Below are 24,642 nucleotides of genomic sequence, written 5' to 3' on the forward strand. Positions count from 1 at the left end.
CATTGTCCTCCACTGCTGGTTCTGATGATGTGTGTTGGGTAACATCTCTGTCAGAGGGAAGTGATGGATCATTGCCCAAAAGCTGTGACTGTCTGTCTGTGGGATATGTGGAACATTTCTTGTTTAACTCCGACGCAGAGAACCCGTCCCTCAGCTGCTTTTCCAATACATTTAAAACTGCATTGGTGCTGCTCCCTGCATGTAGACAGAACTCAGAAGCGTCCTTGGTGACACAAAGTTCAAAGTACATTTATTATCAAAGTATGTATGCTATATACAACCCTGAGATTCATCTCCTTACAGAACCCAATAAAAAAAGACAATTAAACATGCAATGTGCAGAACAAAAAAACAAATTGTGCAAGCAATAAAAGTTAGCGATAACATTCAGAATTGAAGGTCACCAAAGTCAATCCACAGACATGAAACCAGTCATCCCTGCAGCCAGTCAGAGTAGGAGTAGGAATGAGATGGAGAATCAAACTCATAGACGGGGATGAAATATTCTTGAATAAAATGTGATTAATACACTCAACTAATCCAGATTGTTCTTACTCTAAACTGTCCAAGATGTCAGTGTATCATCGGTGATTGTATAAAGGCAAGATTCTCCCACACTGCCCTGTTATTTCACACCTCCTGACACAAAACCCAACTCCACCACTATCCTTTGGATGAAGGGGAATCCTCCAAATGTGTGCACTGTCCTCAATCAAACTCATTTCCACTCCATCGACCCTCCCTACACCAATGCTGTAAATGAAGGAGGCCGATATGAGCTGGTGGGAAACCCAGAGCAGGGAAACACCTCCATCAGGGTGACGGACCTCAGACTGAATGACCTCAGCAAATATTTCTGTCATGTTTGGGTCAGGAATTCCACATGGGAGGCAGAGATTCTGGATGAGACAGGACTGCAGGTCATGGGTAAGGAAACAGCTCCATCAGAGTTGTGTAATTGATAAAAACATATTGAACATCCATGAGGAGAAATGAGCTCCCACTGAGAAACTGGGGCTGAGATTGGCTCGATCTCTTGTGGGTTCCAATCTCGGCCCTGCGTTCCCCTCACTCACTACCACCACCAGTGGTAAGGAGACCGTGTTAATTCCATCTCTGAATAGGACCATAAAACATAGGAACAAATTTAGGGCATTCGGCCCATGGAGTCTGCTTCACCACTCCATGATGGCTAATTTATTATCCCTCTCAACCCCATTCTCATGCCTTCTTCCCATAACCTTTGAGAGCCTGACCAATCAAGAACCTATCAACTTCCACCTTATATAGTAGTAATGGGGAACAAGGACTTGGTGTAGAGTCTGAATGAGTATTTTCCATCCACTAGCAGTACGTCCGTACGAGCAGCTGGTGCAGGTCACAAACCCTGGTATTCAAACAATAGCACCAGGCAGACAATCTCTGAAGAGTATTGATAATGTCAGGGGTCACCCATCTTGTAAAGACACTTCCCAGAAGAAAGCACCTCTGCAGAAAACTTTGTGAAGACCAATCATGATCATGATACCATGATCACCCAGGTCCTGCGACACGTCACATAATGAAGTTGATGTTCTCTAAAATAAAAATTGTCAAAATTTCAATGAATTTAATTTGACTTTCTTTCCTCCCCCAAGGCCCGGCCACCATCCTGAGTCTAACTCTTGTGACTGATGATACTGGAGCCACCCTCGTGTGCAAGGCTGAAGGGAACCCCCCTGCAAACATCACGTGGATTGACCTTGAGAACAGCACACTGCCCATGAGCAGCAGCGAGATGAGAGTCACCGGAGATCTGGAGAGTGTGGGAAAGCTGGTGCTGCCCAGGCCGAGAGGGAGCTACCGCTGTGTGGCTGCGAATCAGCACGGAAATGACACCTGTGAGATCCACCTAGCCAAGACGGGAACAAGTGCACTGGCCCTCTCCGTTGCATTGTCCTCTTTAGCAATCATTCTTTTGGTTGTTTTTGTTGTCTGGTTTCTGAAGAAAGGTGAGCAGTCCTATGAATGGTCCATTCTTCCAGGGTCTGGGACATTTCACAAAAGGGGGATGGATACAGAGGCCATTCAGTCCATTAACCCAGTTCCACCAGTATGATGGCTCATATCTATTTTATCTCCTGTCATCCCCCTGGTTCTGAGCACAAGTGCATCAGCTCATGGAAACATCCATTTGTCACAATTTATAAATTCTCCCATTAGGTGTGCAGAGAGTCCAACTCCAAAGGAAAGAAACAAAATGAAAAAGAGTCCACTTACCTCAGTGAGAGGAAGAGCTTCCCTTCCCTCCCTGCCTCTGAATGGACTGGCGCTGGTCCTTAGAAAATCCCTTTTGATCTGAAATTGAAGAGAGGAAATCTTATCTCTCTCTCTCTCTCTGTCTCTCACTCTCTCTCACTCTCTCTAACTCTTGGGCCTGCTCTCTTCCTTCACCCTTCCGTTCCTGCTCCCCGTTAATCTGATTAGCTATGCACTCCACCAAAGCTTCGTTTTTAGATATGGAAGCACGGTTGATGCATTTATTCTTTTTTAGAAATGGAAACTTTTGATAGGTGTTTTCTGTATCCTCACATTTAACCCTTGAGGTCCTAAGTAGATAGAGTGAAGAGGTGTAAGGAATGCTTGCCTTCATCAGTCAGGACATTGAGTAGAAAAGTTAGGTTGGGTCATATTTGGAGAATTGTATGCAGTTTTCCTTGCTACATTACAGGAAGTATGTGGAGGCTTTGTGCAAAGTAGAGAAGAGGTTGCTGCCTGGATTAGAGAGTATTATTTCATAGAGAGGTTGGACAAATTATAATTGTTTCTCCGGAGAATCAGAGGCCAAGGGGCGACCTGATAGAAGTACGTAGAATTATGACTGGCATAGACAGAGTAAGTTTTAAAGTTCTTTTTCCCAGGGCACATGGACATGACACATGTTATAGTGAGGTGAGAAATGAAAAGCTTAAAGGAGATTTAAAAGATAAACATAAGAGATTCTGCAGATGCTGGAAGTCTTGAGGAGCACACACAAAGAGCTGGAGAAACTCAGCAGGTCAGTGAGCAGGAGCGGAATAAAGAGTTGACGTTTGAGGCCGAGACCCTTCACCCAGCGGTTATTTTTGCACAGACTGTTGGAAGTGCCTGAAATGCACTGCCCAGGTGAGTGGCAGAGCCGGACAAGATATGGCATTTGGGGTATTCAGATGGACACATGAAAAGGCAGGGAATGGAGAGATGTAGACTATGTTCAGGCAGATGGGATTGGTTTACTTTGGCATCAGATCAGAATCAGGTTGAATATCATTGTTATACGTCATGAAATTTGTTAACTATACAGTCGTACAATGCAATACGTGATAAATTTAGAAAAAAAGCTGAATTACAGTAAACATATACATGTCTATGAAATAGTTAAGTTAAAATAAGCAGAGCAAAAAAACAGAAATGAAAAGTAGTGAGGTAGTGTTCACGGGTTCAATGTCCAGTCAGAAATCTGATGGCAGAGGGGAAGAAGCTGTTCCTGGCTGACAGAGTACGTGGTTTCAGGTTTCTGTACTTCCTTCCTGACGCTAACAATGAGAAGAGGGCTTGTCCTGGGCGGTGTGGGTCCTCAGTGTTTCCTCAGGCACCACTGCTTGACGATGTCTTCGATACTAAGAGTTCACAGCTCAGAGCTCTTTGTTCTTTTCCAGGGGATCTGTTCTGCACCTTGAAGAGGGTCCAAAGCAGGTTCACGAGTATGTTCCAGTGAATGAAAGGGTTAATGTATGAGGAGCGTTTGATGGCTCTGGGTTTGTAATGACTAGAGTTTAGAAGAATGTGGAGGATCCCATTGAATCCCATCAAATATTGAAAAGCCTTGATGGAGTGGATGTGGAGAGGATGTTTTCAATAATGGGAGTGCCTAGGACCAGACAACACAGCCTCAAATTACAAGGATGACCCTCCAGAACAGAGATGAAGACTAATTTATTTAAACAGAGGGCAGTTAATCTGTGGAATTCTTTACCACAGACGGCTATGGAAGACAAATCATTGGGTACGGTTAAAGCGGAGATTGATAGGTTTTTGACTAGTTTGGGTGTCAAAGGTTATGGGGGCAAGGCAGAGAATGGGGATGAGAGGGTTAATAAATCAGCCGTGAAGGAATGGTAGTGCAGATTTGATGGGCTGAATGGACTATTTCTGCTCCTATCACTTATGGTCTTATGGTCTCTTCAGGTCCAAGTCTCTTCCTAAATCTGTGTAAAACTCCCCTTGTGACTTGCATATAACAAAAGCAGCAATACTTCTAGTTTTCGTAATGCTCTGTTGAGTAAGAGCCAACACACCTTCTTCCCCTCCATGTCCTTCTAGTCATATCCTGCTGTGGTTTCTGCCTGAAGGTTTCAATTCTTTGTTCTTTCTTTGCTCGGGAACTAATCCACGCAAGGTTCAAGTAAATGGGAATATATTGATACTGAGGATGGACAGAAAGTATTGAAGAGGATCTAGTCATAGTCATAGTCATACTTTATTGATCCCAGGGGAATTTGGTTTTCGTTACAGTTGCACCATAAATAATAAATAGTAATAAAACCATAAATAGTTAAATAGTAATATGTAAATTATGCCAGGAAATTATGAAATAAGTCCAGGACCAGCCTATTGGCTCAGGGTGTCTGACCCTCCAAGGGAGGAGTTGCAAAGTTTGATGGCCACAGGCAGGAATGACTTCCTATGACGCTCTGTGCTGCATCTCGGTGGAATGAGTCTCTGGCTGAATGTACTCCTGTGCCCAACCAGTACATTATGTAGTGGATGGGAGACATTGACCAAGATGGCATGCAACTTGGACAGCATCCTCTTTTCAGACACCACTGTCAGAGAGTCCAGTTCCATCCCCACAACATCACTGGCCTTACGAATGAGTTTGTTGATTCTGTTGGTGTCTGCTATCCTCAGCCTGCTGCCCCAGCACACAACAGCAAACATGATCGCACTGGCCACCACAGACTCAGCACAGACAAACTCAATCAATTTGGAATGAACCTCAAGTGGAAAAACTGCAATAGAATATTGAGTATTTTTTCAATGATTTATTGGGAAATATTTATTTTCATAGAGAAATCCATCTTTGTTTACAAGTCAAGAAATATTAATATGCAAGTACATATTAGAGGGAAAAGATGATCCTTCGGTTGCTAGTGTTGGGGCTCCAGTAAGAGAGACTGATGAAATTTTTACATTGACCACCGCTTAATGGTAGTGGGAACCCGATCTGCTGGGATCTGCTCCCCTACCAGAACTCCTGCACTCTTTTCACTCAAGAACCCACACCCATGGATCTTTCTCAGACTCAGCACTCGCTCAAACCCCTCTGGGCACCTTGTTCCTCTAAAGTGACCTTTCTGTCCTTGTGTAACACCATCAACAACAAACACCTGCATTGCACACACAGTAGTGTAGCGGTTAGCACAACCCTTTACAGTGCCAGCGACCCGGGTTCACTTCCCACCACTGTCTGTTCACTCTCCCCATGACCGCATGGGTTTCCTCAAGGGGCTCTGATTTCCTCCTGCATACAGGTTAGTAGGTTAATTGTTCACATGGGTGCAACTGGGCTCGGAAGGGTCTGTTACCATGTCGTATCTCTAAATTTAAAATATAATATTAAAAAATGTGGCATTTGTAACACAGCAAAACATCCCCAGGGTCCTGACAGGATCTATAGCTGACTCACATTCAACATCGGACATGAGCGGATTTTAGGATAGATAGGGCAAAGGGTGGAAGTATCTTTGCAGAGAGAGAGTGGGAGAGGTTTAAAGAGGGAATTCCGGAACTCGGGAGTGAATTGCCAGCAGTGATGGAGGGTTAAATTTGGAACATTTCAAGGAGAAGAATTAGAGGGTGGGGAGACTTAGGAGTCCATTGGGGTTGTCTGAGGCTCGTGCTCCACCCACACTTCAGCAGCAGAACAACCGGGCCCAGTTTGGGTGCCGGAAAGAGGACTCATCCTCAGCTGACAAACAGAAAAACACAAGCGATACACACCCGGTACTGAAAACCTCCACAGAAATGCTCTTTGCCTCTGTGTCTTTGACAGGTTCCCGTCAGCACAGATGCTGTGTTGATTCTGGTGTAGCGAGTGGTGTGAAATCACGAACTGCAGAGCCAGGTAATGGGGCAGGGTCGGGGGTGGGGGGGGCGGTTGGGAGGAACTTGCCGAAGCTCCCTCTTCACATTGAGGACATTCCTGAAACGCAGGGCTGACTGAGCTGGCCTGGTGCCTTCTCTGGCTCCAGACTTCCTTCCCCTATCCTGTCACACCCACTAAATATCTATGCAGCTTGTGTGTTTGTGGGGTGGCAAGGTAGTTTAATGCTATTACAGCATTAACGTCCCGGTCTGAAAGGAGTTTCATGTTCTCCCCATGACCATGTGGGTTTCCTCCAAGTGCTGCAGTTTCCTCCCACAATCCGTGCGGGTTGGTGGGTTAATTGGTCACATTGGTGTAACTGGGCAGCGTGGGGTCTGTTACCATGCTGTACCCCTCTTAAGTAAAAGCATTGAAGGCCTGGCCTACTCAATATCTCATAAACCAGTCTGTGAGTCAGAATCAGGTTTATAGTCAATGACAGGTTTATAATCAAGGTCTACACTACAAGAGCAGGGATGTGATGCTGAGGCTTTATAAGGCACTGGTGAGGCCCCATCTTGAGCATTGTGAACAGTTTTGGGCCCCTTGTCTTAGAAAAGATGTGCTGGCATTGGAGAGGGTCCAGAGGAGGTTCACAAGGATGATTCCAGGGATGAAAGGGTTATCATACGAGAAACGTTTGATGCATCTGGGTCTGTACTCGCTGGAATTCAGAAGGATGAGAGGGGATCTCATTGAAACCTTTCGAATATTGAAAGGCCTAGACAGAGTAGATCTGGAAAGGATGTTTCAAGATTCAAGATTGAAGATTCAAAAAACTTTATTATCATTCTAACCATACATCAGCTCTGCAGGGCAGAATGAGACAGCGTTTCTCAGGAGCAGTGCAATCCTAACATAACAAACGCAGCACTAAATAATAAACATAACAATAAATAGTAAAACACAACAGCCACATGTCAGTTAAAATCAGTTATAAGTGTCTAGTGCAAGTTAAAAGTGTCCAAAGCAGAGTCAGGTAGAGCAGCTATTTAGCAGTCTGACTGCCTGTGGGAGGAAGCTGTTTAGTAGCCTTGTGGTTTTAGTTTTGATGCTCCTGTAACGTTTGCCTGATGGCAGAAGAGCCAACAGTTCATGGAGAGGGTGTGAGGGATCTTTGATGATGTACCGTGTCTTCTGGATTGATCGACTCTGAAAGAGGTCTTGGGCAGAAGGTAGGGAGACCCCAATAACCTTCTCTGCTCCCCTAACCACCCTTCTGCAAGGCTTTTTTGTCGACAGCACTGCAGCTGGAGTACCAGGTTGTGATGCAAAAGGTCAGCACACTCTCAACCATGCCTCTGTAGAATGTAGTTAAGATGTTAGTGGGGAGTGATGCTTTTTTAAGCTTCCTCAGAAAGTGCAATCTCTGCTGGGCCCGTTTCACAATCCCAGTGGTGTTCCTGGACCAGGTGAGATTGTCCGAGATCTGCACCACAAGGAACTTAATGTTTTCCACTCTCCACTGTGGAGCCGCTGATGCTGAGGGGTGTGTGCTCAGGCTGAGACCGTCTGAAATCGACGATCATCTCCTTGGTTTTGGTGACTTTAAGCATCAAGTTATTATCCCTGCACCAGCTCTCTAGGTGTTTGACCTCCCCCCGTACATAGTTTCATCATTTTTGCTGATGAGCCCCCCTACTGTGGCATCGTCTGCAAATTTAATGATCAGGTTCCCCTCCTTGAATCTGGCTGCACAGTCATGTGTTAGCAGTGTAAACAGCAGTGGGCTAAGCACACAGCCTTGTGGGGATCCAGTGCTCAGTGTGATGGAGTCAGAGATGTTCCTGCCAACATGGACTGACTGTGGTCTCTCTGTCAAGAAATCCAGAATCCAGCTGCACATGGTAGTGCTAAGGCTAAGCAGCGACAGTTTCTCCACTAGTCTCTGCGGGATGATGGTATTGAACGCTGAACTGAAATCAATGTACAGGATTCTGGCATAGGTGTCTTTGTTGTCCAAGTGAGAGAGAACTGTGTGCAGTGTGGTGGATATTGCGTCCTCTGTAGAGCGATTTGGACGATAAGCAAACTGTAGAAGATCCAGTGATGAGGGGAGGCTGGCTGTGATATGAGGCTTGACAAGCCGTTCAAAACATTTCGTCACTATGGGGGTCAGGGCAACGGGACGGTAATCATTCAGACAGACTACACCTGATTTCTTTGCTACAGGGTTGATTGTGGAGGTTTTGAAGCATCTGGGGACAATGGCTTGACTAAGGGAGAGGTTGAAAATGTCTGTCAGGACACCTGCTAATACATCAGCACATTCCTTGAGCACACGTCCAGGGATGTTGTTGGAACCTCCGGCTTTTCGTGGGTTGACCCTGGCAAGGGTCCTCCGTGTTTGCTCTGGATCAATGATTGGAGCCGGCTTGTCAGATGGTGGAAAGGGACTGGCTCTCCCCCTTGCTGTAGTGTTTGATGCTTCGAAGCGGGCAAAGAAATTGTTAAGCCTGTCTGGTAGAGAGGTGTTGCTGTCATTAGTTTTCTGCCTGATCTTGTAGTCTGTCAGAGCTTTAATTCCCTGCCACATCCGTCTGGTGTCACCTGTGTCACAGAAGTGTCCATGTATTTTGCCCGCGTAGGCCCTTTTCACTTTCCTGATCCCTAGTGAAAGTGCAGACCTGGCTGAGCGAAGCGCACTCCTGTCCCCCGATCTGCAGGCTGTGTCACGGGCCTTCAGTAGTGAACGCACCTCTGTTGTCATCCATGGCTTTTTATAACCACGTGCAGTGAAGGTTTTCATCACAGTGACATCCTCCGTGCATTTGGCTATGTAGCTGATTACTGCCCCCGCATACTCCTCAATGTCTGTATGATCACCCTAGGAGGCTGCTGTTTTGAATATGTCCCAGTCTGTGTGCAAAAAAGTCTTGTAGTGCTGAGGCTGCTCCTTTTGGCCAGACCCTTATCTCTCTTTTCTCTACTCTCACACGTTTAAGCAGTGGTTTATATGCTGGTGTTAGCATGACAGATATGTGGTCAGAGTGGCCAAGATGGGGGCGGGGAGCTGCTTTGTATGCCTGTGGTGTGTTGGTATAAACCAAGTCCAGTGTGCTGTCTCCCCTGGTTTTGAAATCCACATATTGCCAGAATTTGGGGAACACAGTCTTTAAGCTGGTGTGGTTAAAGTCCCCAGCAATCACCACAAAGCTGTCAGGATGAAGCACCTTCAATTACTCCAAAAGACTGAGGTTTGGTTAAAATACTGAACGGCTTTTATTCGCTGTACAATACGACCTCCACAGTGAGTGTCTGCCCCTGGACTGAGGGGGAGGGGCAAGGCGAACACCTTTATACAGGACTCTGTGGGAGGAGCCACAGGGGCAGTCAGCAGAGGTGTGTGTCCAGACAGGTAACCGAGTTACAACATATATACATGGTTTACCACATTCACCCCTCCTTTTTTTTTAAAAGAGTCCCGCAGGGTGAAGTGACTGACAATATTTACAAGAAGTATATTTACAGGTTAAGTCTATCAGGCGGTCGAGTCCGTCGCTGTGACCTCCGTAGCACCGGCGGTGATTGCACCCTGCGCAGACTTGGCAGTCCCTGGTCATCGTCCTGATCTCCTCAAGGGAGTAAGGCAGGTTCTGGGCTTTCACGAAGTGGAAAAGCCAGGTGACTCCCGGGTGGAAAAGGTCTACATGTAGGGCGTATAGCCGGTCGATCTGCGCGCTGGCACATGTTCCCCGGGATAGGGCATCAGAGGGCTCGTTGAGCTTCCCAGGCCTGTACATGATGTCATAGTTGTAGGTAGAGAGTTCGATTCTCCACCTCAGAATTTTATCATTTTTGATTTTGCTCCGCTGCTGATTATTAAACATGAACGCGACTGAGCGCTGGTCAGTTAGCAGGGTGAACCTTTTGCCGGCAAGATAGTGCCTCCAGTGCCTTATAGCTTCCACTATGGCCTGGGCCTCTTTCTCTACCGCAGAGTGCCGAATTTCAGGGCCTTGAAGGGTACGGGAGAAGAACGCCACTGGTCTTCCTGCCTGGTTGAGTGTAGCAGCCAGCGCAAAGTCGGAGGCGTCACTCTCTACTTGGAAGGGAATGGCCTCATCCTCCGCATGCATTGTTGCTTTGGCAATGTCCCGTTTTATGCGGTTGAAGGCCGTGTGGGCCTCGGCAGAGAGGGGGAATGTGGTGGACTTGACCGGGGGCGGGCCTTGTCTGCATAGTTAGAGACCCATTGGGCGTAATATGAAAAGAAGCCCAGGCACCTTTTGAGGGCTCTGAGGGTATTGGGAAGAGGGAGTTCCAACAGGGGGCGCATACAGTCGGGGTCAGGGCCAATGACTCCATTCTCCACGACACACTCAAGGATAGCAAGTCAGGTGGTCCCAAATGCACACTTGTCCTTGTTATAGGTGAGGTTGAAAGATTTGGCCACTTGGAGAAATTTTTGGAGGTTGTTGTCGTGATCCTGCTGGTCGTGACCGCAGATGGTGATGTTATCCAGATATGGGAACATGGCCTTCAGTTGGCACTGGTCCACCATCTGGTCCATTGCCCTCTGGAAGACAGATACGCCATTCGTGACACCAAAGGGGACGCGCAGGAATTGATAAAGCCTGTCGTCCGCCTCGAAGGCAGTGTAAGGGCGGTCCTCCCGGCGGATGGGGAGCTGATGGTAAGCGGATTTTAGGTCTATGGTCGAGTACACCTTGTACTGTGCTATCTGATTGACCATATCCGCGATGTGGGGTAGAGGGTACGCGTCGAGCTGTGTGAACTTATTGATGGTCTGGCTATAGTTCACGACCATCCTATTCTTCTCCCTGTTCCGAACAACGACCACCTGCGCCCTCCAAGGACTTGTGCTTGCCTCAATGACCCCCTCCCTGAGCAGCCGCTGCACCTCCGACGTAATGAAAGCTCTGTCCCCCGCGCTGTACCTCCTGCTTTTAGTTGCCACGGGTTTACAGTTGGGGGTCAGGTTGGTGAACAGCGGTGGGGGAGGGATCCTGAGGGTGGAGAGGCTGCAAGTGGTGTCGGTAGTGTGGCAGTTGGCATGATGTTGGGTGGGATGTGTGGGTCGGTGTGTGTGTGTGGTCAGTAGCGGGGTACGTGACATATCTCTACAAAACGGGATTTATGACAGTAATTGGCGGGAGAGGCCCATCATACTTCATTGTCACGCTTTTCAGGTGGCTCTGGAAGTCCAACCCCAACAGCACAGGGGCACATAGTTGAGGCAAGACCAGTAACTTAAAGTCCCGCTATTCTGTGCCCTGCACCACTAGCGTCGCTACACAACCCCCCCGGATGTCTGTTGTATGCGACCCGGAGGCCATGGTGACCCTCTGACTTACCAGCCGTATCATGAGTCCACAATGCTGCACCGTGGCCGGGTGGATAAAACTCTCCGTGCTGCCTGTGTCAAACAGGCAGCTTGTCCTGTGCCCCTCCAACAGGATGTCCATCATTGACCTTGCGAGCTGGTGGGGAGCGCTTTGGCCAAGGGTCACGGAAGCCAGGGTGGGGTCGCTGTCTTGGTCCGGCGCGGTGGGGTGGCCCATGAGCACCCGTTGGTCGTAGGCGGTGGGAGGTGGCGCCGACCAAGATGGCTGCCCCCATGTCTCGCACGTGGTGGCAGTGTGCAGGCAAGATGGCGGCCCCCATGTCTCGCACGTGGTGGCAGTGTGCAGGGAAGATGGCGACCCCCACGTCTCGCACGCGGCGCTGCTAGATCCCGCTTGCGGTTTTGACTTACAGACCTTGGCGAAGTGGCCCCTCTTTCCGCAGCTGGAACAGGTAGCTTGTCGGGCCGCGCAGCGTTTCCGGGGGTGCTTCTCCAGTCCGCAGAAGTAGCACTTCGCGGACTCACAACTGGCTGCAGCTGAGGTCGATTCGCCGGCGGGTTGCGGGGTCTGCGGCGCCCACGAGGCCATCGGGGGATCGCGTGCCTGGAGAGCCTCGGAGTTATGCAGAGCGGCCTCCAACGTATCAGCCAGCTCGATCGCCGAACTTAGGGTAAGATTGGCTTTTCCCAGCAGCCGCTGGCGCGCATACACGGACCTGGTCCCCGTGACGAAGGCGTCTCTCACTAGGAGTTCTGCATGCTGCGCCGCCGTCAGCTCCTGGCAATTGTAGACCCGCACGAGTGTCTGTAGGGCCCGGACAAACTCAGCACTCGATTCCCCGGACCGTTGTTGCCGTGTCGCTAAGCGATGCCGAGCATAGAAGCTGTTTATCGGCCGCAGGTATTGTCTTTTGAGTGCGTTCATCGCGCCGTCGCAGTTCGGCTGGTCTCTGATCAGCAAATAAACCCGTGGACTGACCCTGGAGAGTAGAACTCTGTGCTTTGCTACGGGGTCGGTCGCTTTAATCTCCTCTAGATACGCTTCGAAGCAGGCCAGCCAGAGTTCGAAAGCATTTCCAGCTTCGGGTGTTTGCGGATCAAGATCTAATTTGTCTGGTCTCAGAGCCTGTTCCATGTTTCAAAATGTACAGCGAATAAAATTGAAGCACCTTCAATTACTCCAAAAGACTGAGGTTTGGTAAAATACTGAAAGGCTTTTATTCGCTGTACAATACGACCTCCACAGTGAGTGTCTGCCCCCAGACTGAGGGGGAGGGGCAAGGCGAACACCTTTATACAGGACTCTGTGGGAGGAGCCACAGGGGCAGTCAGCAGAGGTGTGTGTCCAGACAGGTAACCGAGTTACAACATATATACATGGTTTACCACACAGGATGTGTTTCCCGTGGTGTGAGAGTCCAGGACAAGAGGGACAGCCTCAGGGTAGAGGGGTGCCCTTTCAAAACAGAGATGTGGAGAAATTTTTTCAGCCAGAGGGTGGTGAATCTGTGGAATTTGTTGCCACGTGCAGCTGTGGAGGCCAGGTCGCTGGGTGTGTTTAAGGCAGAGATTGATAGGTTCTTGATTGGTTATGGGGAGAAGGTCGGGAAGTGGGGTCAAGGAGAAGATTTTAAAAAAAGGGTCACCCATGATTGAATGATTGAGCAGACTCGATGGGCCTTATGGCCAAATTCTGCTCCTGTGTCTTATGGTCTTTTGGTCTTATTGTCAAACAGTACATCATGAAATTGTTTTTGTGGCAGGACAGTATATTACACAGAAAAGTTACAATAAGAAAAAGGAAAATAAATAAGTAGTACTTATCACAAATCTTGGTTACGGGATCACTGACGCCAGGCAGACAACCTCTGAAGAGGATTGATAATGGCTGTGGTCACCTGTTCTGTAAAGACACTCCCCAGTAGAAAACAATGGCTTCTGTAGAAAAAATTTGCTCAGTACAATCATGGTCATGGAAAAACCATGTCATACAACACAACACGTGATGAATGAATGCTACTCATCAAAGTGCTATATAAAGACACACGAGATTCTGCAGATACTGGAAATCCAGAGTAGCACACACAAATGCTGGAGAAACTCAGCAGGTCAGGAGTCCTGACAAAGGGTCTCAGGCCAAAGTGTTGCCTGTTTATTCCTCCCCATAGGTGCTTCCTGACCTGCTGAAAATTTAAGGACACTAAGTTACACCTTCTTACTTTTATGTTGCTTCTTGTCCTCTTCTTGGCCACCACAGCACAATCTCAGCACAAGTGTAGAGTTGGTACCTTCTGGATCAGAAAGAGCACGTCCAACTTTCAATTGTTTTCCTGCAAGTTCAGACTTCATTTATTATCACAGTACATCTATATTACCATGTGCTCCCTTGACATGTTCTCACAGGCATTTATCGGGGAAAAAATTCAAAGTTCAAAGTGAATTTATAATTAGAGTATGTATATATTACCCTGAGATTCATTTTTTTCTGGCCATCACAGTGAGAAACAATAGAATCGGTAAGATCAATGAAAAACGACGCACAAAGACCAACAACCATTACACCAAAAGAAAACAAACTGTGCAAATAGAAAAATAAATAAATAAATAATATTGAGAATAAGAACTGCAGTATCATTGAAAGTGAGTTTATAGGTTATGAAATCAGTGGAATCAAAGTTCAAAGTAAATTATTAAATGTATTATTGAAGTACATATATAGCCCTGAGATTAATTTTCTTGTGGCCGTACTCAATAAATCTATAGAATAATGACCATAACCGAATTAAAGACTGTCCAACTTGGCATTCAACCAGTGTGCAGAAGACAACAAACTGTGCAATTACAAACATAAATAAATAATAATAATAAATAAATAAGCAATAAGAATGGAGAACATGAGATGAAGAGTCCTCGAAAGTGAGTCCACAGGTTGTGGGAACAGTTTAATGATGGGGCAAATGAAGTTGAGTGAAGTTATCCCCAGTTTCAGGGGTAGTAACTCTACCTGAGCCCAGTGGTGTGGGTCGTGATGCTCCTATACTTTCTTACTGTTGGCAGCAGCGAGAAGAGAGCATGTCCTGGGTGGTGGGGGCAATAAGAAATGCAACAGAATTTTACAGAAAAATTACATGTAGTCTGACAAACAACCAGTGTGCAAATGGAGACGACCTGTGCAAATATAATTAATACTGAGAGCATGAGTTACAAAGAATACTTGGAAGTTTGTAGAGGTCGTGAATGAGGTGAATCGGTTGCTATTGATTGCAAGGAATGCACTTCCTGACCTGAATCTTCCTTCGTCTCCGATGGGAGTAGAATTAGAATCAGAATCAGGTTTAATATCACCAGCATATGCTGTAAAATTTGTTAACTTAACAGCAGCCATACAGTGCGATACATGATAATATAGAAAAAAGGTATAGCGATTGCAGTAAGTCTATATATATATAAAACTATATTAATATATAGCTATATTAAAAACAGTGCAAAAACAGAAATAATACAAAAAAAGGTGAGGTATTGTTCATAGGTTCAATGTCCTTCCAGGAATCAGATGGCAGAGCGGAAGAAGCTGTTACTGAGTGTGTGACTCAGGCTTCTGTACCTCCTTCGCAATGGCAACAGTGCGAAGAGGACTTGTCCTGGGTGATGGGGGTCCTTAATAATGGACGGCGACTTTCTGAGGCACCGCTCCTTAAAGATGTCTTGGATACTACGGAGGCTAGTACCCAAGATGGAGCTGACTAATTTTACAACTTTCTGTAGCTTCATTTGATCCTGTGCATTAGTCCCCACACCCCAGAGAGTGATGCAGCCTGTCAAAATTGCCTCCACGGTACATCTGTAGAAGTCTTCAAGTGTTTTAGGTGACAAGCAGAATATCTGCAGAAGATGTTGTCTGCAGATATAACAATGATAACACCTCGCGTAGGGGCTTGGCTAGGGTAGCGCTGGAAAACTTTTGCAGTCATTACTCCAGGATTCACCCCACACCCGATTACTACAGGACAGGAATGGGGCTGGACAGTTTCTCCATTAAAATCCCCGTCTGATATCTTTGTGCCTTTGACAGATTTGCAGCTTGAAAGTGACCCTATTTACAGCATTGTCAATTCAACAGCAGAGGCTACTCCCCAGGTGGCTCCCGCTACAGGACAGAACGGTGAGTGCAATGACCATGATCATCCATATTATCATGCAGAAGGATTTCCGAGAGGGAGAGATTCGGGGAGGGTATTCCATATAATCCTGTAGTTGGCATGCACGGCCACCACAGAATAGTTGAAATAGGGGAAAGCATGTTGGGGAAGGTGGAGATCTCAGGGTTATTGAACTGGGCCAGGTGACAGACAAAAGGGAAGGAAGAGTTTCCATAACGCGTGGAAACAGAAATGTGGGAGAAGTGCAGGACCAGACATTTGGTCCACACTAACAATACAGTAATACCATTTTAAACTGCACATGTCAGCATCCCTCCATTCTCTGCCTCTCTAAACGCCCCTTAAATGTTGGCAAGACACCACTTCCCATGGCTCTGCTCTTCAGGTAATATGTTCCTGTGTCAAAACAAAAATCTTGTCTCATAGCAGTCCTTTAAACATTCTCCCTTTCATCTTAAAGCTATGTTCTCTGGTATTTGGCCTTTCTGTCCTGAGTAAAAGACAAGAGTATCGAGAGCAGGGGTTCTAACCTGGTGTCCACAGACCCGTCGAGAATGGTAGGGGTCCATGGCATAGAAGAAAAGTTGGGAACCCCTGACCTGGAGCAACACACGAGGAACTCAACAGGTCAGGCAGCATCTATGGAAATGACGGCTTGAAATGTCAGTTGTTTATTCCCTTCCATCGAGGCTGCCCGACCTGCTGAGTTCCTCCAGCATCTTGAGTGAGTTGCAACACACATCAAAGTTGCTGGTGAACGCAGCAGGCCAGGCAGCATCTCTAGGAAGAGGTACAGTCGACGTTTCGGGCCGAGACCCTTCGTCAGGACTAACTGAAGGAAGAGCTAGTAAGAGATTTGAAAGTGGGAGGGGGAGGGGGAGATCCAAAATGATAGGAGAAGACAGGAGGGGGAGGGATGGAGCCAAGAGCTGGGCAGGTGATTGGCAAAAGGAATATGAGAGGATCATGGGACAGGAGGCCCAGGGAGAAAGAAAAGGCGGATGGAGAACCCAGAGGATGGGTAAGGGTTATAGTCAGAGGGACAGAGGGAGAAAAAGGAGAGGGAGAGAAAGAATGTGTATATAAATAAATAACGGATGGAGTACTGGGGGAGGAGGGGCATTAGCGGAAGTTAGAGAAGTCAAAGTTCATGCCAGCAGGTTGGAGGCTACCCAGACGGAATATAAGGTGTTGTTTCTCCAACCTGAGTGTGGCTTCATCTTTACAGTAGAGGAGGCCATGGATAGACATGTCAGAATGGGTATGAGACGTGGAATTAAAATGTGAGGCCACTGGGAGATCCTGCTTTCTCTGGCAGACAGAGCGTAGGTGTTCAGCGAAACGATCTTGTGTGAGTTGTTCTGGATTGCCAGCATCTGCAGGATCTCTTCTGTCTCCGACTATCTGCCCTATATATGCCGCTGAATTCAACTTCCTGCACTTAAGACAAAAGGGGGTAATTTCAAAGGAGATGTGAGGGCAGGTTTTTATGGAGGGTGGTGGGTGGTTACGATGTGCTCTCTGGGGTGGTGATAGAGGCAGATACATCAGGGATATTTAGATCAGCACAGGAATGTGAGGAAAATGGAAGCTTATGGATACTATGAAGGGAGAGGAGATTAGTTGGCCATTTGATTACTAATTTAATTGGTTTAGCACAACATTTTCGGCCAAAGTGCCTGTCCCTGTGCTGTACTGTTCCGTGTTCTATCAGGTTGCCCCCCAGCCTTCAATACTCCAAATCATCACACTCTTCAGCAGAGCTACTAGGACTTGATGTTTCAATCCCTATGGTAAGTTGGCACTCTCGATGTCGGCAGTGGGTTTGGAGTGGTGACAAGGAAGGAGGGCAGGTACGTCATCGGAGTCATCAGGTGGGCATCCTCCTTCTTTGATGTTTCGTTGCTAAGCCCAGAGGGCTCAACAGTGCTACCTGGCGTCCCAGATACACCCACTCAGTTCCATACCCTCCTGTCTTCATCTTGCAGCCCAGTTGTTGTCTTTCCTTTTAATACAAATCCAGTTGCTGCTTTTTTCTGCTGCATTTGACAAGGACTTGATTGCTCGTTGGAGGGAGTGACCCCTCACTCCCATCTTCTTCAATAGACTGGTCGTAGATGTAGCAACGAATCCCCTGCATCCCACTTCTACGGGGAAAATCTTGGTCTTCCAGCCATTCTGGGCAGCTTCAGTTGCCAGTTCAGAGTACTCGGTCTTTTTCCTCTCTTAAGCTTCTTCGACACCATCTTCTCATGGTACTGTCAATTCCACAACATATGCCAGCTTGGCTGTTGTGGACCACAGGACCATGTCTGGCCGAAGTGTTGTAGCTGCAATGTCTGGGGGAAACACAAGCTTTCTTTCCAAGTCCACGTCCATTTTCCAATCCCGAGCAACCAGCAGAATGCTTACATCTTTTGATGTTGTATGGTGCTCTGGAGGTTGGTCTGCTGGTACAAATCGTGTGATGTGGACATTTCCTGCCGATGTTTATGGGACAGCATTTGTGGCGTTTCGCCTCTGTTCCAAGATTGATGCCAGCTGTCTGAGTATTTGGTTATGCCGCCAAGCGTACGGCCCCGGGTGAGGCTCGTGGTGCATCCTGTTAAAATGTGTCTTAGTGATGCAGGTGCTTGACAAAGAGAGCAAGCGGGGTCTTCTCCCCACCACTGGTTCAGGTTCTGGGGTGTGGGTAGGAGGTCATAAGTGGCTCTGATGACAAAACTTAGCCGAGATCCCTCCATCTCCCAGATGTCACGCCAGCTAAGTTTCCTCTTTTCCAGGCTCTCCCAATTAGTCCAGTGACCCTGCTTGGTCATTGAGACGGCCCTGGTGTGTCGCTCTGCCTCCTTCTGTCTTCTCTTTTTAAATCTTTTTATTAATTTTCAAAATTATAAACTCAGTAACAATGTTGGTACCAAGAGATTAGAATAATCTTAATCAGCATATACAAAAAGGATTTAAGTAATATAGATATAAAAGACTTCCAAACTCATAATGAAATTAATCATTAAAAAAAGAAATAAAAAGAAAAGATATATATAAACAAAAAAAATCCCCAAAAGAAAAAGAAAAAAAAAACCCTAAAAAAAGAACAAAACAGGGCTAGACCAGTATCTTGTATCAGACATGTTCAGTAATGTCGTCAACTCCGCTGCTCTAATCACATAATCTAAGTTTGAAAAAAAGATTCCGAAAGGCCAGATTACATCATATGAAAATGTTGCATAAAAGGTTTCCAAGTTCCTTCAAATTTAACCGAAGGATCAAAAATATCACTTCTAATTTTTTCTAAATTTAAACATAATATAGTTTGAGAAAACCATTGGAATGTAGTTGGAGGATTGATTTCTTTCCAGTTCAACAAAATAGATCTTCTCGCCATTAAAGTAACAAATGCTGTCATCTGACATGCTGAAGAAGACAAAGATCTATGTTCTACCATTGGCAATCCAAAAATTGCCGTAATAGGATGGGGTTTTAAATCGAAGCATAGAACTGTTGAAATAATATCAAAAATATCTTTCCAATACTTTTCCAAAAGAGGACAAAACCAAAACATATGAGTTAAAGAAGCTACTTCAGAGAGATATCTATCACAAGTAGGGTCCTAAATAAGTAAAATAGTCAGTAGTCACTCTAGTCACTTTAACCAATTTCCTCCGGGATCAATAAAGTATGACTATGACTATGAAAAAAAAGTGGAGAATTTCTATAAGTAGGAACCTGCATATTTAATAGAAAGAGTTCACTGTTACCTAGGTTCAATTTATAACCAGAAAAACTACCAAACTGAGCAAGCAAAGTTAATACTGCCGGAATAGATTTCCCTGGGTTAGAAAAATATAATAGTAGATCATCCACATATAGTGATAATTTATGAGTCTCATTTCCACGGATAATGCCAAATATGTTAGGGGAGTCACGAATGATCCTGTCTTCTCAACTCCTCCACAATGAGTCGTCTCTGCTGCACTGATGTTGCCTTGTGCCATTGAGGAGCCTTTGGGACAAGCCGGAGCCCGGCTCTCCCATGTTGGACTTGGCCAACCACATCCCTGAAGCGAAGAGCAGACTTAGCACTCTGAACAGCTTCAGATGGGGCCCACTTCCTTGCCGTTGCCTCACAGGGGGCTACTGTTCGAATAACAGTATCTTCAGATTCAGTGAGGGTCATGACCAACCTTGCTTTGGTGCATTTGAATTCTTCCACAAGACTTGCAATTGGTAATTCCAGTTTGCCGTTCCCGTACAGTCCAACAGGACTTAAGCATCGTGGAAGTCCAAGCCACTGTTTTACATGCGTCCTGATCATTCTTTTGAGCTTTTCAACCTTGCTGATGGGGATTTCATACACTGTTAAAGGCCACATGAGTCTTGGGAGTACGCTGAACTGGAAGCACCACAGCTTGACAGCCCTGGGAAAAAGCTTCTGACTATCCACATGACCAATGCTTCTCATCATCTTATACACCTCTATCAGGTCACCTCTCATCCTCTGCTGCTCCAAGGAGAAAAGGCCAAGTTCACTCAACCTATTCTCATAAGGTACACTCTCCAATCCAGGCAACATCTTTGTAAATCTCCTCTGCACTCTCTCTATAGTATCCACATCCTTCCTGTAATGAAGTGACCAGAACTGAACACAGTACACCAAGTGGGGAATGACCAGGGTCCTTTATAGCTGCAACATTACCTCTCAGCTCTTAAACTCAATCCCATGATTGATGAAGGCCAATACACCGTATGCCTTCTTAACCACAGAGTCAACCTGCGCAGCAGCTTTGAGTGTCCTATGGACTTGGACCCCAAGATCCCCCTGATCCTACACACTGCCAAGTCTTACCATTAATACTATATTCTGCCATCATATTTGACCTACCAAAATGAACCACCTCACACTTATCTGGGTTGAACTCCATCTGCCACTTTTCAGCCCAGATAAGTGTGAGATAACTCCTATCGATGTCCCACTGTAACCTTTGACAGCCCTCCACACTATCCACAACACTCCCAACCTTTGTGCCATCAGCAAATTTACTAACCCATCCCTCCACTTCCTCATCCAGGTCATTTATAAAACTCATGAAGAGAAGAAGTCCCAGAACAGATCCCTGAGGCACACCACTGGTCACCAACCTCCATGCAGAATATGACCCATCTACAGCCACACTTTGTCTTCTGTGGGGAAGCCAATTCTGGATCCACATAGCAATGTCCCCTTGGATCCCATGCCTCCTTACTTTCTCAATAAGCCTTGCATTTAGTACCTTATCAAATACCTTGCTGAAATCCATATACACTCCATCTACTGCTGTATCTTCATCAATGTGTTTAGTCACAACACAAAAAATTCAATCAGGCTCGTAAGGCATGACCTGCCTTTGACAAAGCCATGCTGACTATTCCTAATCATATTATGCCTCTCCAAATGTTCATAAATCCTGCCTCTCAGGATCTTTTCCATCAACTTACCAACCACTGAGGTAAGACTCACTGGTTTATAATTTCCTGGGCTATCTCTACTCCCTTTCTGGAATAAGGGAACAACATCTGCAACCCTCCAATCCTCTGAATGCTCGCCATCCCCACTGATGATGCAGAGATCGCCAGAGGCTCAGCAATCTCTTCCCTCACCTCCCACAGTAGCCTGAGGTACATCTTGTCCGGTCCTGGAGACTTATCCAACTTGATGCTTTCCAGAAGTTCCAGCACATCCTCTTTCTTGATGTCTATATGCTCAAGCTTTTCAATCCGCTGTAGATCATCCCTACAATTGCCAAGATCCTTTTCCACTGTCACACTTGATTGGTCCTATTCTCTCATGTCTTATCCTCTTGCTCTTCACATACTTGTAGAATGCCTCGGGGTTTTCTTTAATCCTGCTCACTAAGGCCTTCTCATGGCCCCTTCTGGTTCTCCTAATTTCATTCTTCTTGCTAGCCTTAAAATCTTCTAGATTTCTATCATTACCTAGTTTATTGAACTTTTTGTAAGCTTTTCTTTTCTTCTTGACTAGATTTTCAACAGTCTTTGTACATCACAGTTCCTGTACTCTGCCATCCTTTCCCTGTCCCATTGGAAAGTTTCCATGTAGAACGCCACGCAAATATCCCCTGAACATTTACCACATTTCTGCTGTACATTTCCCTGAGAACATCTGTTCCCAATTTATGCTTCCAAGTTCCTGCCTGATAGCGTCATACTTCCCCTTACTTCAATTAAATGCTTTCCTAACTTGTCTGTTCCCGTCCCTCTCCAACGCTGTGGTAAAGGGCATAGAATTGTGATCATTATCTCCAAAATGCTCTCCCACTGAGAGACCTGACACCTGATTAGGTTCATTTCCCAATACCAGATCAAGTACAGCCTGTCCTCTTTCGGGCTTATCTACATATTGTGTCAAGAAACCTTCCTGAACACACCTAACAAACTCCACCCCATCTAAACCCCTCACTCTCGGGAGATGTCAATCAATATTTAGGAAATTAAAATCTCCCACCATGGCAAACCTGTTATTATTACACCTTTCCAGAATCTGTCTCCCTATCTTCTCTTCGGTGTCCCTCTTTCTATGGGGTGGTCTATAAAAAACACCCGGTAGAGTTATTGACCCCTTTCGGTTTCTAACTTCCACCCACAGAGACTCAGTGGACAAACCCTCCATGACTTCTTCCTTTTCTGCAGCCGTGACACTATCTCTGATCAGCAGTGCCACGCCCACACCTCTTTTGCCTCCCTCCCTGTCCTTTCTGAAACATCTAAAACCCAGCATTTTAAGTAACCATTCCTGCCCCGAGCCATCTAAGTCTCTGTAATGGCCACAACATCACAGCTCCAAGTACTGATCCATGCTCTAAGCTCATCCGCTTTATTCATAATACTCCTTGCATTAAATAGACACATCTCAAACCATTGGTCTGAGCACATCCCTTCTCTATCACCTGCCTATTCTCCCTCTCGCACTGTCTACAAGCTTTCTCTATTTGTGAGCCAACCACCCCTTCCTTCAGTTCAGTTCCCAGCCCCCAGCAATTCTAGTTTAAACTCTCCCCAACAGCCTTAGCGAACCTCCCCACCAGGATATTGGTCCCCCTGAGATTCAAGTACAACCCTGTCTCCTCCTGGTTTTCTGCTTCGTCTCACAATCCAAAGACATTAGTGTAGGTTAATTGGTGATTGTAAATTGTCCCGTGGTTAGGCTAGGGTTAAACCGGGGACTGAAGGGTCAGTAGGGCATGTTCCAAGCCGTATCTTAATAAATAAATATTGTCAGATTGAGGTGATTTTTTTCCCCTCTCTCAGATGGTCTAGAGCTTCCCAACCTGCTCTATGGACCCCTTGCTAAATGGTATTGGTCCATGGCATAAAAAAGGTTGGGAACTGCTGGTCTAGGGTCTTTGGGAATCTCTTTCTCAAAGACCAGTGGAAACATAATTTTGAATATCTTTGAACGGGAAGTAGATGGACTCTGGAGTAAAAGAAACCAGAAGATTATGTAAACTGAATTTAAGTTTTGCTGATTTTGAAGGATCCCACCCACCCTGCTCTGGGACTGTTTGTCCCGCTCCCATCAGGGAGGAGGTTACTTGGCATCCGCGCCAGGACCACCAGACTCTAAAACAGTTACTTTCCCCAAGCAGTAAGGCTGATCAACACCTCCACCCACTAACCCACTCCTCCACACCCCCAACCACCACGACTTGATCATTTCCTGTCAGTCACCTTATGTACAAACACTCCTGTGTCTGGTGTCACTTTATGGCAGGGGTTCCCAACCTGGGGTCCACGGACCCATTGGTTAATGCTAGGGATCCATGGCATATAAAAGGTTAATGGTGGGGATCCATTGCATATAAAAGGTTAATGGTGGAGATCCATGGCATATAAAAGATTAATGCTGGGGATCCATGACATATAAAAAGTTAATGATGGGGATCCATGGCATATAAAAAGTTAATGATGGGGATCCATGGCATATAAAAGGTTAATGGTGGCGATCCATGGCATATAAAAGGTTGGGAACCCTTGGTTTATGGACGTACGATCAATCTATGAATATAAGCTATTTTATATTCTTCATCCTAAATAAGAGAAAATCTGCAGATGCTGGAAATCTGAGCAACACACACAAAACGCTGGAGGAACTCAGCAGGCCAGGCAACATCTATGGAAAAAAGTACAGTCGACGTTTCGGGCTGAAACTCTTCAGCAGGACATAGACCCTTTGGCAGACCCTACTGTCCTGCCAATGGGTCTTGGACCAAAATGTCGACTGTGCTCTTTTCTATAGATGCTGCCTGACCTGCTGAGTTCCTCCAGCATTTTGTGTGTGTTGCTCCTTCATCCTATGTGGTTTTTTATGCTGTTTCAGATCTGGAGTAACAATTATTTCATTCTTCTTTACATTTGTGAACTGGAAATGACATTAAACAATCTTGAATCTTAAGTAATAACTGTCTATGCCCTTTCTAGATCCTCAGGAGTCTCTAAACCAGCAGCTCTACAGCAATGCTAACTTTCAAACAGATTCCCAGACGAAGATGGGTAAGCAACGGTGAACATACGGTAGGCGGTAAATCATTGGCCAAATTCCTTCCAAGGATTCTTGCCTCCATGACTTTTCCGTCAGCTTGTTCTGTAGTGTATCCACAGTTGAGCTGAGGTTATGGAATGGAGAGTGGGATAGTAGAGGGGGATGGAGGGTTCTTGGAGCACAGAGAGAGGGTGCTTGGGATAGGGTGAGGGCAGTGTCTGTCATAGATTTAGATTAGATTTGATTATGAGGACACGCAGTCCTCTTTTATTGTCATTTAGTAATGCATGCATTAAGAAATGATACAATATTCCTCCGGTGTGATATCACAGAAAACACAGGACAGACCAAGACTGAAAAACTAACAAAAACCACATAATTATAACATATAGTTACAACAGTGCAACAATACCATAACTTGATGAAGAACAGGCCATGAGCACAGTAAAAAAGTTCAAAGTCTCTCGAAAGT

At 46.0% G+C, this 24,642-nt stretch overlaps 1 protein-coding gene across 1 annotated transcript in view; it reads left to right on the forward strand.

Moving 5' to 3' along the window:
* LOC140197474 (uncharacterized) overlaps nucleotides 1-24,642 on the forward strand; it is a 58,353-nt gene that overhangs the window by 23,159 nt on the left and 10,552 nt on the right. Inside the window, exons 6-9 of the mRNA XM_072257435.1 lie at nucleotides 1,638-1,991; nucleotides 6,074-6,145; nucleotides 15,547-15,636; nucleotides 24,110-24,181. Of these exons, the coding sequence (XP_072113536.1) occupies nucleotides 1,638-1,991; nucleotides 6,074-6,145; nucleotides 15,547-15,636; nucleotides 24,110-24,181 (588 nt within the window). The remainder of the gene's footprint in view (nucleotides 1-1,637; nucleotides 1,992-6,073; nucleotides 6,146-15,546; nucleotides 15,637-24,109; nucleotides 24,182-24,642) is intronic.

This window comes from Mobula birostris, chromosome 5 (assembly GCF_030028105.1).
Source record: "Mobula birostris isolate sMobBir1 chromosome 5, sMobBir1.hap1, whole genome shotgun sequence".
Classification (NCBI taxonomy): Eukaryota; Metazoa; Chordata; class Chondrichthyes; order Myliobatiformes; family Myliobatidae; genus Mobula; species Mobula birostris.